At 35.8% G+C, this 15719-nt stretch overlaps 1 protein-coding gene across 1 annotated transcript in view; it reads right to left on the bottom strand.

Annotated features, from left to right (window-relative positions):
* The window catches only part of LOC148943823 (uncharacterized), a 61820-nt gene that overhangs the window by 16522 nt on the left and 29579 nt on the right, over positions 1–15719 (bottom strand). Inside the window, exons 4-7 of the mRNA XM_089101249.1 lie at positions 13526–13795; positions 11420–11812; positions 7699–8664; positions 2996–4057 (exon numbers count right to left, since the gene is read on the bottom strand). Coding sequence (XP_088957375.1) covers positions 2996–4057; positions 7699–8664; positions 11420–11812; positions 13526–13795 — 2691 coding nt within the window. The remainder of the gene's footprint in view (positions 1–2995; positions 4058–7698; positions 8665–11419; positions 11813–13525; positions 13796–15719) is intronic.

Raw genomic sequence — 15719 nt, 5'->3', positions numbered from 1 at the left:
AAGAACTAAAAGAAAAAGAAATGCTTTGAACATTTCGGGTGACAAAAAAATGCCAAAAAGGTATTATGCGAGAGAGATGCGCCCCCGTCATTACATAAAAGTGTGTGCTGACATTACATAAAGTGCCCACCTTCATTAAGTTAAAAGATAGAAAAAAATACTTTGAACATTTTTAACGAAAAATAAAACGTCAAAAAAGTATTACGTGACAGTGATAGCTGCGCAATCATTAACGTCACCTCACATAAAGTGTGTTGTCGTTAAGTTACAAGTAGGGGATTCCCCATGGGTTCCTTACGCAAGGTTACATAAAATTATGTCACGCATATTGCACCAGATCGTTCAAGAGGGGTGAGTCCTGTGATTTCATTGGAGTCACTCTTTGACGCCATATTTTCGGCGGCACGCCACCTGTTTTATGTGCGTCTTCTGGGACTACTCTCAATATGGCAGAGTATTTTTAATGTCTTTTAAACATATTCTAAGCACTACTGATTTTTCTTGTATATATCTGCATATTTTTCTATTGTCAAGCAAATTTCAGGCATCAAAAAGTAATTCAACTAATGAGATATGACGGATTATCAACTAACAAAGTAGGAAATATAGGATTTTTTCAATATTTATCTCGCCAAGATTTAATTTCGATAATTATATGTATCAAAATACTATATTCTCTGCAGTATTCAGCACATATTTATGCCTCTTGTTAATCTAAATGTTAATCTCTTGGTTAATCTAAAGAGTAAAAGGTTATGGCGAAGACAATTTTAGAATGATTTTGAAAGAGCCAGAAACCCCTAAAATGGTGTCAGGCTAAATTAAAATTGGACTATAGGAATCAATATGGTCAAAAACATAGTATAGGGTAGTTAGACTCATAGACTCATAGACTCATAGACTCATTTATTTATAAACAACTATCGTAGCCGTGGCCGAAGCCCCGACTAAATGGCGCTGTTTAGTACATTGCATAAAACTGGTCACTGGCGGTTTAAATAACTGACAAAAAAAGGCACGAAAGAATTGCTGTGACGGGTTGTTCGACACTTTGGCGGCACCAGTTGATTTTTATGGCGGGTGTTGGCGGTGATAGGTGCAGGTGGGGGAAGCAACGAACGGTGTTTCTGGGACGAAAGAAGGGACTGCCCAAAATTACACATTAACTGTAAGCGCCTATCACGCAACGTTGGCAGTCGTAAGCTACTAAGGGCAGCCTCATAAGAGTTGTATTTCAGGCCTAGTATCACTTTCACTGCCCGTTTTTGAATGGCTTCCAGATCTTCACTTAGGTGTTCAATATTATGAGCCTGAGGGCCCCACACAGGACACGCATATTCAAGGATAGGGCGCACATACGTGACGTAAACCGTCTTCAGCTGACTTTGTGAGAAACCCAGACGGCGCAAGGTAATTAGCGACTGTAATGCGCAACTACCTTTTTTCACCAGACCGGCGATGTGCGCGCTAAATGAACAGTCGTCACTGAAAGTAACCCCGAGAATCACTGAGGTTGAGGTAGTAGGGTACCAAGGAACCGGGCATGAGAGGTCACGCTTAAGCGGATTAAACCTCATGACTTTTGTTTTATTCATATTAAGCTGGAGGTCATTAATGCTACACGCCTCGAGAAAGGAGTTCCTGATCTCACTGCTGAACTGGGGATACACGTCTGACTTTTCAGCAAGATATTTCAGAAGTAGGGAGAGATCGTCCACGTATTTGAATCTGTCTTCAAACTCGAGGATAATGTAGTTAATTACCGCTAAAAACAAAAGAGCTGCCAGCTTAGTGCCTTGTGGTGCGCCACACGTTAGTTCAGCCCACTCAGAGTTTAAGTCACTAGGGAAGAGAGCATAGACACACTGACAGCGGTTACGCAGGAAGTCAACAACTAAGAGCAAAATATGCTTCCTAGCGCCCATCTTTTTGAGGTTATTTGCTGCTGTATAGTGGCGGATCAAGTCAAAAGCCTTACGATAGTCGACTAAAAGCAGGTCAACGAGGCTACTGCCTTTGTCCAACCACTCGGTAATCAGGTGGTAGAGACGTACTAGATAATGCGTCGTACTACTCCCTTTCAAGCAGCCGTACTGAAACGGATCTAGGGCTGGCTGAACTTGGGCTAGGAGCTCTCTATAAATAAAAGATTCAGTCACTTTAGCCATATTAGGCGTAATAGAAATCGGACGAAGCTGATTGCAGGACTTCGGGTCTTTGACTTTAGGTAAGACGCGGACGTAGGCTTTTTTCCAAGCACTCGGGAATTTGTGCTCCTTGAACGACTGATTGATCACTGATGAGAGTGGTTTTGCTAAAAACATAGAATATTCTCTTAAAAGTTTAACTGGCAATTCTCCTGGGTAAGAAGCACAGTTGCTTTTTAACTTTTGAAGTTCTTTATACACCGCGAACTCGGATACTTCAACGATTGTATCTTCAGAGACGTCAGCAATGAGGGCTTCGATTTCGGCTTCGGTGAAGGACGGGTGAGTAGTACAGATTGAAGTGAAAAAGGCGTTCACTTCGGCTGATTTTATCAGCGTTTTGTCGTCTTTCTGTATCTTAATTTCACTGGTGGTACGTTTACCGGTAAGACGCTTGACTTCAGAGTGCCACCTACGGGGCTCACCTTGAAGGAGAGGCGAGACTTTGTCATGAACGTACCTTTTCTGCGCTGCTCGTAACAGTTTAACAATGCGGTTACGAAGTTTGTTTGCTTGAACAATATCCCCACTGCGATGTAACTGGCAGCGAGTTAAGATAAGCTTCTTTAGATCGGGTGTTACCCAAGGTTTGTCAGTATCACTAACAGTTATTTTTCTCTCAGGGAAATGTTCGTGATATTTACATGACAGCAAAGAGTTGAAAGTATCAACTTTCTGGTCGATATCTGTCATAGAGCAAATCTCATCAAAGTCAAACGTACCAATCCACTGTCCAAAGGAACGAATTGCCTCTTTAGTCATAGGTCGAGTGGTAATTTTTACTTTACGTGGTGCTGGAAGGCCAACTTTGGCCTTCCAAAGAAGTGTGTTATGGTCAGAGTTATGCAACGGACCGAGAGAGAAGGGTTCTTCGTAATAATCGGGAATGTTCGTGAAAATAAGATCTAATATACTACCACTGACGTGAGTAGGGATTGAGACAACTTGCTTGAGGTCAAGCATGCTGGAGACCCATGCCTTATTAGTTTGATTGAAATCACCAGCGATTACAAAAGCAGGCGCTGCGTGTCTGCGGCGTAGGTCATCAGTGCAGTATTGGATATACTGGATCAGTTCTTTTCTGTTCTTTGCACTTTCGGGGTAGTAAACTGCAGCTACAACCAAGCACGAATATCGCTTTGATAGGCGCTTTGGTTTGCATTCGACCCAAATTACTTCATGGCATGATTCACAGGGCTGACTTAGTAATTTACAAGGTAAGTCTTCCCGAAAGTACAGTCCGACCCCACCGCCTCGTCGGTTAATCCCTCGGTCGCGTCTCGTATTAAAAAAACACTTGTACCCCTTGATATGCCCGGTTTCATCATTAATATCCCAACATTCTGTGATAACAGCAATGGGGGAACTCGTCTGTTTGAGAACTACTTCAAGTTCGTCGGTTTTATTGTTTAGTGATCGGGCATTACATACTAGGATATTGGGAAGTCTGCACTTCGACAAGAAATACTCAGGTGTTAGGGGAGGTGGGGTACTTGGCAGTGACGATACTGGGTCAGCGTACCACGGACGAAGCGAAGGAGGGATTTCACTAGGAGGGATGCAGTTAACTACTGTCAGAATACGTTCCCTTGCTGTACTGAGAGACCTCGCTCTGTTGTTAGAAACGAGAACAGGGATAGCACAATTTTTATTTCTTTGGCCTCCTCTTTTACCTCTGTGGCTACGCTTGGATCGCTGTTGACTTGGATTGACATCTGGCGGCTTTCTCAACAGTCGAAAAAGCCTTAAGTTAATGAAAATAAATGGCGCCACTGTCAGACGAGATGAATTCAGTTCGTATAAATCAGCTTTTCCGTACTTTAATGCCATCATTATTGCACTAATGGAAACTATGACAGTCAAATTTTCGATTATTCATACCACCACAGCAGAAAAGAAACCATGAGAAAATTCACAAATAAGAGTCCCTCATTAGAGTCCCTCAGTTAGAGTCCCTCATTTTGAGAAACAAGAAAAATCACTTTTTTGCGTGGGTAGCACTGATATGTCCTTTTTTCTACGGGGGCTATTCGATTACCAGAACACCATAGAAAGGTGTTTAATGGCTCATTTGAACAAAAATTAAAATTGCTACAGCTCATTTTAAGTGAATCAAAAGATCGGAGCGGAGCTATCCTCCTCCCCAAAAGGCACCCTTCTCCTCAAGTAGTCCGATAAAAATTTTGAGATAACCTTTTTTCAGCATAGTTGAAAGATCCAATAACTGTGCTTAGGGTATTGGCATGACCGTACATAGTCCCTGAGATAAGGGCTCAAAGCTACATAATTATGGTCCTACAAAGACCAATAGTTTAAATTAGATTTATAGAGTTTGTAGTTCAGTCGAAGAGCATTAGACTTAGATTTAGGACGTCAAATGTTCAAGTTCTTATCGGGCATTTTTTCGCAACCGTATTATTGAACCTTCTTTATGATTTCGTGGAGAACCTGTCTTTGTTAAGGCTCACCACGGTAATTCTTAATTAATGCTGTTTTTCCCACTTCCTCAAAAAATTACGACTAACCACCAAATTTTGAGTAATTTTGAGCTTGATTTTTTTCTGGACAAAAAATAGCTTCAATTTTTTTTATATTTGCTTATAGTGTTTCTGAAAAAAAATTATATTAATTTGTTCGGATTTGTCAATTCATTGTTTTTTTTGGTTTTCCTAGTCGCACGAAGAAAGGGTTGTAAGTTATTCAATTTGGCCATTGTTCGCATATTTTGAGCGATTTTGAGCTTGATTTTTTTTCTGATAATTTCTGGACAAAAATAGCTTCAATTTTTTTTTTAGATTTGCTTATAGTGTTTCGGAAAAAAAATTATATTCATTTATTTGGATTTGTCAATTCATTGTCTTTTCTGGTTTCCATAGTCTAACGAAGAAAGGGTTGTAAGTTATTCAATTTGGCCATTGTTCGCATATTACCCGGTATTTGTTATTGGGATACATTCGGACATTTTTTTCGGGTGGGATTTTTGCGGGGGGGGGGGATTTTATAAGGGAAGTTTTCCATAGGAACTATTGTTTCTGGGGAAGCTTTCCACAAGACATTTTACACGGGAGAGGGAGGAGGATTTCCAGGCATTAGTTGAAAACCGTCACAAATTAAATAAAAAAATCAACTTGAGGTAAAGAGCAATATTCAACTTAAACCGAATGGAAATTATTCCGTCTAAAAACTTGAGTATAAAAAAAAAATTTTAGTTACTGCAAAGCCATTGAAAAGCATATAAAAATAAGTTACAAATTTATCTGGTAACATCTTGGTCACACCGACTGTAATATTAACAGTGAGTAATATACAATTTTAAATTGCAAAAAACAAGCTTTACTAAACTCAAAATGAAAAAAATAAAGAAGAATAAAGCCAAATATGAACTCCGGATATCTGGTTATTTCTCTGTATGCAACGAAAAATTTCAAGTCATGATACAAATTCTAAAGCTAGTCAATATTCATAATACTATCAAGAGGGCTTCACTTCAGTCTTCTTTACAAACTAGTCATGAAATGTACATTTCACAACCAAAGATCTAGTAATTGGACTACAGTATAAAGATAATAGCAATAAGTCTACCACAGATAATTTCTGGCTCTTCATTCTCGGTGCGAACAGACAGCTCTTCTCATTTGATCCGCCATCAGCGGTCCAATTACCCTGGGACATGTATTTTGGCAGAAACTTTCTCAAAATGCCTTTGAAACCAACTTGAGACTTCGAAACCTACTTCTAATTCCTAAAAACATCGAATGATAACATTGCACTACTAATTACCGATTTTCATATATGTAATGGAATAAATTAATTTAAAATTAGTTTCTTCAAAATTTAGTATTACAACGTTGAAGCCAAGTTTCGCGTTCAAGAGAAATCTGACTTGTCTACCTGTGAAAAGATCTAATGTCGCTTATGTTTCTAAGTTCTCTGGAGCACTCGCACCTCGGTCCGGGTTTTTATAGTGGGTGAGATAGGGAAAGATCACACTGCCTGTAATTTATATACTGTGAATTGGACTGAGCTCATTGTACTGAAGTGATAACAAATAAAAACAAAAAAACAAAAATACAAAAAAAAACTAGGACTTTCAGCAAAGTCCTAGTTTTCTTTAATCATACACACGTAGGAAAATATCATCAATTGGTTTGTTTGCCCCAGTTTTATCAATATTGGCTAGATAGACTGTGAAACAATAATCTTTTTTCATTTTTAAGTTTCAACTTTGCTCTTTACTTCCATCAGGATACATTGTTTTTTTTAAATATGTATAAACAAGGTCAAAAGCAAGCAGCTAAGGTATTCATACGACTACTACTTACAACTCGAAGAAGGAACAAATGTAATGAGCGTAACACATCGTTGCACCTTAATTCGCCACCTAGTTCGTCTCAAACCTCATTTAGATTTCCAACTCGTTTAAATTTCTACTTATGATCTCTTTTATCCAATTTTGACAGCTTCTAGCTGTTTTGCTTTGTACAATAAATCAGTAACCAGTAAAAAGAGACCTATCTGGGTATATCAAGATAAGTCATACAAACACTGGCAACTATCCTTGAATACTATCCTTGGATAGACTATCCAACTATCGTTGAGGAACTATCCTTGGGTAGAATCTTTGGAACAGCTAAATCCAGTCCTTTCTCAGCCGTTAGAAGTGACTATGATTTACTCTCGTTCCTGCGAAAATTTAGATTTTAGTTCAAAGCTCAGTTTTTCTGTTTCAAAGCGCTACTCTTTGCCTTTGCATTACATTATGTGGTTGTTTCCTGATTTCTGGTTGATTCGATCTGAAAAACAATTGCCAGCTATGGCAAATAAGATTTAAAATTAGTTATTAGAACTCTAGTGATTTTACATTCTTAGACTGTTAGAGTCAGTGTAAACTTATGCAGTTTAGAACGAATTCCAAATCTTTAAAATATAATAATAATTGGTGTAAGTCTCCAATTATTGGAGCTAATATCCTCCTTTGATCGGAACAATATACTGGATCCCCAAAATTTATATTTATTAGAAATTCTCGGAGTTGCTTCCACTTTAACTGCAATTTTGCCCTTCAAACTCTCCCGTGGGTGGATACAACCCCTGGTCATACACAAAAGATTACAGATTTGGCATACAACTTTTATTAACTTTTCACCAATTTTAGGTTTTCAATGGCAACTGGCAAAAAAATTTGAAAACAATCCAAGAACATCTCAATTAAACACAGCTTACAGTGGATCACCTGCGTGTTATTTGGTGTTTAATCAAATTTCTAGATTGAGAAAAGCATTTGTAACATGCATCACATTGAAACGGTTTTTCACAAATTGCGGTTTTTCACTCTTCGGTGCAAATTCAAATTGCTAGAGTGAGAAAAGTATTGCTTACAAATATCACATTTAAACAGGTTTTCACCTGTATGCACTCGCTCGTGCTGGTTCAAAAGGTCAAATCTAGAAAAATATTTGTTACATACGTCACATTTAAACGTTTTGTTTACCTGTATGTAGTTTTTTATGCTGGTACAAACTGCTTGATACATAGAAGCATTTGTTACATACGTCACATTTAAACGGTTTTTCACCTGTATGTAGTCTTTTATGCTGGTACAAACTGCTTGATACAGAAAAGCATTTATTACATACATCACATTTAAACGGTTTTTCACCGGTATGCACTGTCTGGTGTTTAATGAAACTGCCAGATTCAGAAAAGCATTTATTACATACATTACATTTAAACGGTTTTTCACCTGTATGCACTCTCTTGTGATTATACAAATGACTAGATTGAGAAAAGGATTGGTTACATGAATCACATTTAAACGGTTTTTCACCTGTATGTACCCTCTTGTGCTCAATCAAATTGTAAGATTGAGAAAAGCATTTCTTACAAAAATCACATTTAAATAGTTTTTCACCTGTATGTACTCTCTTGTGCCTAATCAAACTGCTTGATACAGAGAAGCATTTGTTGCATACGTCACATTTAAACGGTTTTTCACCTGTATGTACTCTCTTGTGATAATACAAATGACTAGATTGAGAAAAGGATTGGTTACATGAATCACATTTAAACGGTTTTTCACCTGTATGTACCCTCTTGTGCTTAATCAAATTGTAAGATTGAGAAAAGCATTTCTTACAAAAATCACATTTAAACGGTTTTTCACCTGTATGTACTCTCTTGTGCTTAATCAAACTGCTTGATACAGAGAAGCATTTGTTGCATACGTCACATTTAAATGGCTTCACACCTGTGTGCATTCTTTGGTGCACAATCAATTCGCTTGATTTCGGAAAGCATCTACTACATGCATTACATTTAAATGATTTTTCACTGATGGCATCTGCTTCTTCTTCTATAACCTTCTCTTTCAGGTTTTTCAGCACAACAATTGGTTTTGGGCCAAAGATTTTGTGCTGGTTCAAAACATCAGATCTGCTCAAGGTAGAACATCTCCTCTCTACAGAAAAGAAACCGTTTTATTATAATTAAATAAAAAAAATTAAGAAAAGAGGCAATATAACAATTATAAATGTAAACGTGAGATCTTGATAACTATTCCCTGATTGGGATCTATTTTACCTAATAGCAGTAGATTAAATAAAAAGGAAACAAAAATAATAATTTCCTATTAGTTTCGTTTCACAGAGTAAGTAGAGTTGAATTAATAGAAAAATCTTTGTGATCACACTTGAAACTTGAAAGACTCATACAGAGCTATGTAAAAGATATAATATGCTTCAATTGGTATTGACAATTTAAAATCTTCTTCTATTCTTCAGTCCTAGTTAAATTTATATTAACTTTAAAATTAGTTTGTTCTGATACGAGCAAAAAGTGAACTTAATATACAAAGAATGCCTCGCTGCCGCCTTTTATATGGTTTTTGGAATAGACCTGGGTTTATAGTGAAAATATATTCAGCTTTCAATTTAGCAAACAAAAAAGTATTTTATGACCAGCACAGTAATGCCTTAGAAAAGAGCCGTCAAAATGTATTGTTCTTTTTTCACCAAAAATTTGTTGAAGGAAATGTCGGAAAAACATCAGAAGGGGGCTCATTCGATTGGAAATTGAAACTTTGAGTGTTGTATTTAAAAGTCAGAGGTGATTTGAACACAATAGGCCCCCCTCTCACATAACTTTTTTCCCAAGACTTTCTATTTAAATTTTGAAACTGTCATCTTGTTTAGCATATTTGAAAGGTCCAATAAGTGTGTTTCTGAGAATTAATACCCCCCTCAGTCGTTGGGGCAAGATTGTCCTGATTGTCTTCGATTTAATACATTTGTTCTTCTCTACAGCTTGTACGTATATGAACTTTTATAAGATGTATGTAGTGCTAAAATAAAAAAATTAATCAGGTGAAAATCCCAACTTGGGAACATATCTAATTATAAATTGGATAGGCGGAGGCGGGTAGTTTCATCGGAAAGAAATAGAAGAATAATAAATAGAAAGTATTTGAACCGAACAACCTCAATAATTTGTATTGTAAATATAGTTAATTACATAGAGTTACATATGGCATAAATAGTTACATACATGTATCTATAGTTGCACATTTTTAAACGTAACTCCGATGAAAGCGTTATGTTTTCCCATTTTCTGTACCTTATTAGAGGTGTTTACATTACTTTTGTGAAAACAGTTACGGAATCAATATTCTTCAGAACAAAAATTAAAACAAAAATATTTCTTCTTTTAGATATGAAGTCACAATCCGTAAAAAAAAGGCCTTCTCAACTGAATAACTACAGGTATTATAACCAATATTTCTCCATTTCCATTGTTTAGCATCATTTAAAAGTTCATTATCTATTTATTATCATGTATATAACTCCATTAATATTTAACTCCATATTAGAAGCGTTTACATTCTTTTTGTGAAAACAGTTGCGGTATCAATTTTTAGAGTTTAAATTTTTAGTCTTGAACTATCGTTCTCATTTATAGGAAGTCAATTTTTTTCAATTTGAAAATAAGAAATTGTCTTAAAATAAACCATGTTGAAACCATACTTCAATTTTAATGTAAGATAATGAATTTTGTTAATTTATTTTTAAATGTTGGCTTTGTATTTACAAAAATAAGGGATAAATGTTCCTCTAGTTTCCAGTATATAGTGGGGGGAGTACCCCCCCCCCATTTAGAATAAAAGAGAAGCTAGTAGGATTTTATAAAGATTCTTCTAGACAGTCAAACCGCATCGAATGAGCTCTACCTTGTTTCTTGGACACATATCTTCTACTAAACATACAAAAGAATTTTAGAAAATTAATTTTCTCTATTTTAGAAAATAGAGAAGCCTTTCCATGTAACTTTCTTCTGTCTTCCGTAATTGCATTGAAAGCCGCTAATTTGTTTTAGCAGTATCGCAATTTATTTTAGTTTTCACTTTTGTTTATGATTTATTTTAGCTTTTTTGAATTGTTTTGAATTTTTTTAATTACGTTGGAATACGTTCTGAGTTCAAATGAGTACTTAAGGCTCATGCCTCCTTGTAAAAGATAAAACTTTACGAAAATTCTACAGCTGTTGCTTGCTCTAAATGAACATGAGAAACATGCCAGTTCTGTGAACCTGAAAATATATTGTAAAATATCAGGAATGGGTTTCTTTAAGTTGAATTTAGCTGGTTTATCTAATCTTTATGACTTTCATGTTTAAGCTTCACTCTTTACTTCCATAAGAAACAATTTTCTTTGTCAGTTGAAAAAACATTTTGGGCTAGTCGATCAGCTTGGGTTGTATCAGAACTCAACACAAACAGAGATAAAAACGGTGAGTGGGTAAATTCTACCAATCTGGCTCTGCTTTTATTATCCCATGCCGGATACCATTTTTAGCGAACACATATCATTATTTTGCCTGTAGTATGGAGCCGAATAGCCAAAATATGTAGGAAAATCAGTGGTTGAGAAGAGAATTGTCTACTTTTTTTGTCTGATTTTAATCACGGTCATTTCTTATAAGCATTAGCCGAGATCATCCATGTCAAAGATCAAGGGGTATAATTTACCCAACTTTAGTAGTAATGTTCCTCGGTACCCCCTTTAGTACTCTAGGGTCAAGTTTGCAAACGTTCACGGAAAAAATGTTTTATTTTTACTATTTCCAGACCTCCTAACACCCTTTTACCTGCTAAAATGATCGATCATTCCGATCCATAGTAACGTTAAATAAAAGTAAAATTTGTCGTGTAAAATACTCACTTGACTTTGGTGAAGTTTCTGGTCCAGTTTCTGATGACGACATGAAAGGAGTATTCAAAGACGTTGCAAGTTCTTGTGAGGGTAGAACGACTTCTTTGGGGTTAGTAGCCACAGGAATTGGAACCACGCGAATGACTAATTTTCTTTTTTTAGCTAAATCAGGCACACCTGGTTTAAATTTACCTAAAATTTCCACAAGCTCGCCATTAGAACTTTTCTTCGGCACATACCTGGTTGTAACTACTTTAGGTATTCTACCAGCAATGCTTTGCAAAGATGAATTTTCCCCGTCAATATTTTCTAACGAATTTAAAACTTTTTCGTTCACACCACTTTTATCGGCTTCCTTCAGTTTACGACTTGCACCATCCTTTTCTTGAATCCCAATTGGCTCTAGAAGAGAAATCAAAATAACTGAAAATAACCCTTAAAATAAATTTCCCATTTTTTAAGCTTTTTAAAAAGATCAAAACCTTAAGATTATCTAATGTGAAAATTTCCAGTAAAACAACAACACTCCTATCATTTGGAATTTTTACACACAGCATTCTAGTCAGCATGTACTAAAATATCCAAAAAGAATAATGAAGGAACGCTATGATGCATTATCCTTAACATTCCTTTGATAAAAAATTATATTCTATTATTACAAACAACCACTCATATTTACTGTTAGATAGTTTAGAAACTCTTTAAATAGTAAAAATAGCCACTCAAGTCCTAATCTTATGCACGCTTATCCAGTGATTTGTTTCTAGACATAATCCTTGATTTTCTAAAAATTCAAACAATCAATTAATTGGATATTGGTTATTTCTAGAATTTAGCTCCCACTTTATACTAATTACTAATTAAACTAATTACATAGGTTGTGTACTTCATCGCACTTTATTTTTGTTTTAATTATAAATTTATAAGAATGTTGAATGGACATTCTGGACATTGACACATAAAAATACAAACTTTTTGTGATAAAGTGCCATCTAAAGCTTCGGATCAAATCAAAACAATGAATAGTATAATGCCTACTACTTTGCCAGATTTTGGCATAAATTTTCAAATTTTAAATATAAACGAGTATAAAATAGTCAGGTGTAGTCAGGTATCTCCAAGCAGGTTCGAGATTTGTTAATTACAACAATGATAACAAATTCTTTAATGGCAAAACATTACTTTTTCAAGAGTCCTAACGTCAAGGCAATTGAAAAAAAAACAACAAACAATTCTCATAAATTGAAAAACAAAAAAAAAAAAAAATAAAAAAAAACACGCCTCCCTCACTAGACACTCCTGCCATTTATCAAACATACAGTCTTAATACACTGCCTTTCGCAATTTTTTCCAGTCACCAATAATGTGACCCACAGTATCATCCATCGTCGTTAAAGATTCCGCAGAAATTAAAAGTAAGAGATTCCACTGCCATTAAAAGGTTGTTCCTAGAGTTTTGCTGTGATATTAAAGGTGTTAAAAGGTGTTCTTTACTTGCAATTTTTTATAATGAGCATATTGGTAGGAAATATTATGTTCAATAGTAATATGTTTCAGTAAAACAGTCATTTCCTATGATTTTGAATAACATATTTATAAGAAAATAAGGTACTTTCGCATTATCCGGGCCTCTCGGCTTAATCACTATAGAGAAGGCAATGATAAAACCCGTTTTTGACATGATGACCGCTGTAGACTAGGCAATGACAGCGTGGTTTGCATTGCGCATAAGATATTAAACTGTGGATTTTTGGATTTTAGGAGGGGGAAAGGTACCTAGGTTAGGTTAGGGTACGTATCTAATATATGCAATGCTTTACACCCCCACCCCCCCCCCCCACCCCCCTAATAGGCAAATATACAGCTCAAATTTGTTTCTAAACTATTATATATTCATCCTATTTTACTATATTTCATTAGCATTAACCAAACTTGACTTTTTAGAGAGGCCCGGATAATGCGAAAGTACCGAAAATAATGTTTTCCCTGTGCAAGCAGCTTTTATCCCTAAGTTATAAATTTTTTTTTCTGAAAATTCTGAAATCAGGTTTTAATTCAGGTCTTTACTTTTCAGCCGTAAATATACTTCCAATGTTATTTATTAAAAATCCTTACCAATCAGTTTTTCAGTTATTTCCTCTATTTTTCTTTGGTTTTCTTGAATTAACTGTGTGACGACTTGGCCTTCAAATTTGGTAGTTAACTCCTTAATTCTCCTATTTTTTTCATATAACATTTCAATCCTCTGTTGATAGTCTCGATGTAACTGCAATTCTCCACAATATATAACTCGAGAGTCAAATTTTTCTGTTAACTCTTCCAAGTCCTTAATAATATGAAGTAACCTTCTGTCAGATTCTTCTAATCTATCTAGAGGTGCTGAATCTGCAAAAGAAGAAACAAAATTAGTAATTTTGACGCTTACAGCCGAAGAGGTAAGTATAAGTATCGACAGGCAAGTATCGAAAATTATCGACAGGCAAGTATCGAAAATTATCGACAGGCAAGTATCGAAAATTCCGTGTTTTGATATATATGTTTGTACATTTTGAATCTTTCGGCAAGAAATCGCTGATCAATCGCTGACCAAAAAGATTAGAAGACAACTAGCCCCTCTCCCACCCCTCTTTTTTCCTACACTCAAAATTTTCAAAATTTTAAGATAGCCTCTTTTTTTTAGCATAGTTGAAACATTCCGTAACTATGCCTCTGGGTATGACATGAACCCAGACAGCCTCCGGGAAAAGGCTTATATGTCATGCAATTTGCTCATTGTTCACGTATAATATTTGTTTTTTGAAAGTGTACATACATTTTTTGGGGAGAGAGGTGAATTTTCTCCTGTGTGAACTACAACAGGGAGAATTTTCCATAAGGAGAGAAGTTTCGGGGGGGGGGTGATCTTTCCAGGGAAAATTTTACACTGGGGAAATATGCCAGAATTCTTATACATAACTCTTTTTATTTGTCTTAATTTCTCTTTGCCGAGTCAATTTTACATATTGAGGGGAATTGTCGGGGGGAGGGGATTTTATCGGGTTGAAATTATCTAACGTATCTTTAGTTAAGGGGGAGGGGGTATTTTACTTTCTATGGGGTATTTTTTTTATATCTTGCACATTTATAATTTGTCAAAGCAATAATCTGTAATCTCTTTGAGCTTTGACTTGGTTCTTCATTTCCGTAAGAAAAATTTGTTTTTAAAATGAGTTTGGATTGTTTTGTATAATATACGGAATAAATCTAAGAAAAAAACTTCAAACTTCAATAAAAAAAGACTTTTTTATTTATCGTGTCGAGGTATTTCGACCCTTTTTGGGCAAAGATTTATGCTTTGCGGCACAAAATATAAGAAAATAATACTCTACTGTGGACTGTCAAGGCTGTGGGGAAAAAAAAAAATTGTTTGCGGTTAAGAACCTCCAATTACTAGATTTTGACCTTCTTTGGGAAAACATTTGTATTTGATAGCACAAAATTATAAATAACATTGCGTTGTTCTGGCAGTTGTTTCTCTTTTGTCAAGTAAAATAGCACAAGCTATTTTGCTTTAATTTCAAACGAGTCTCATTCCTAAGATTTTACAACTACTAGTCTCTGTCGGGGGAAATACGATCCTTCCCGGATGAAACAAAAGTCAAAAAAAGGTGGTCTTGTGTAAAGGATTGCTTTGCCCTTCAAAGCACTGTTCTACATGCCCTGCAAGTTTCAATTGAATCCCCTGAAGCGTTCCTGAGATGTTGTTGATGAGCTCTATTGAGAAACAGCATTCTCTTGGTGTGTTTTGATTTTATTTAATATATACCCTAATATTTCCTGAAAGTAGTCACAGGTAGATGCAGCAGCATTTGCAGTCACAGTTGCAAGTTATTACAGTCAAAAGTGGCCAAATTCATAGTCACAACAAACTGTATTTTCAGCCACAATTGCGGTAGTAAAAGTGGCTGGCCCTTAAAGTTTCAAGTTTTTGATAACTTAGATACATAGTTTCTTTTGATTTAGATCAACACAAGCCTCATGGCTTTAAATTTCACCTCAACCCCCTTAGCCTTCTTGTACACACCCAGGCTGAAATTTTCACCCATTTCCCAAAGCTAAATCCTGGTGTAAAAAAAAACTGTGGACTCACCCTTTTTCTTTTTTAATTCATTTTTATTGTCATCCATACATGACTTTTTCCTACACCACCTCCTCCCCTTTTGTTTGTTTTGGGCTTCTCTTTGGTTTGTTTTAGGCTTCTCTTTGGTTTATTTTGCCCTTTTTTGGGGAGGTTTCAAGGACTTCCTGCCCCTCTTCCTTTTTGGGAGAC

Source organism: Artemia sp. Qi Xiang Cuo, chromosome 15, assembly GCF_049724085.1.
Source record: "Artemia sp. Qi Xiang Cuo chromosome 15, ASM4972408v1, whole genome shotgun sequence".
Classification (NCBI taxonomy): Eukaryota; Metazoa; Arthropoda; class Branchiopoda; order Anostraca; family Artemiidae; genus Artemia; species Artemia sp. Qi Xiang Cuo.
This window is presented reverse-complemented; position numbering and strand designations above follow the sequence as displayed.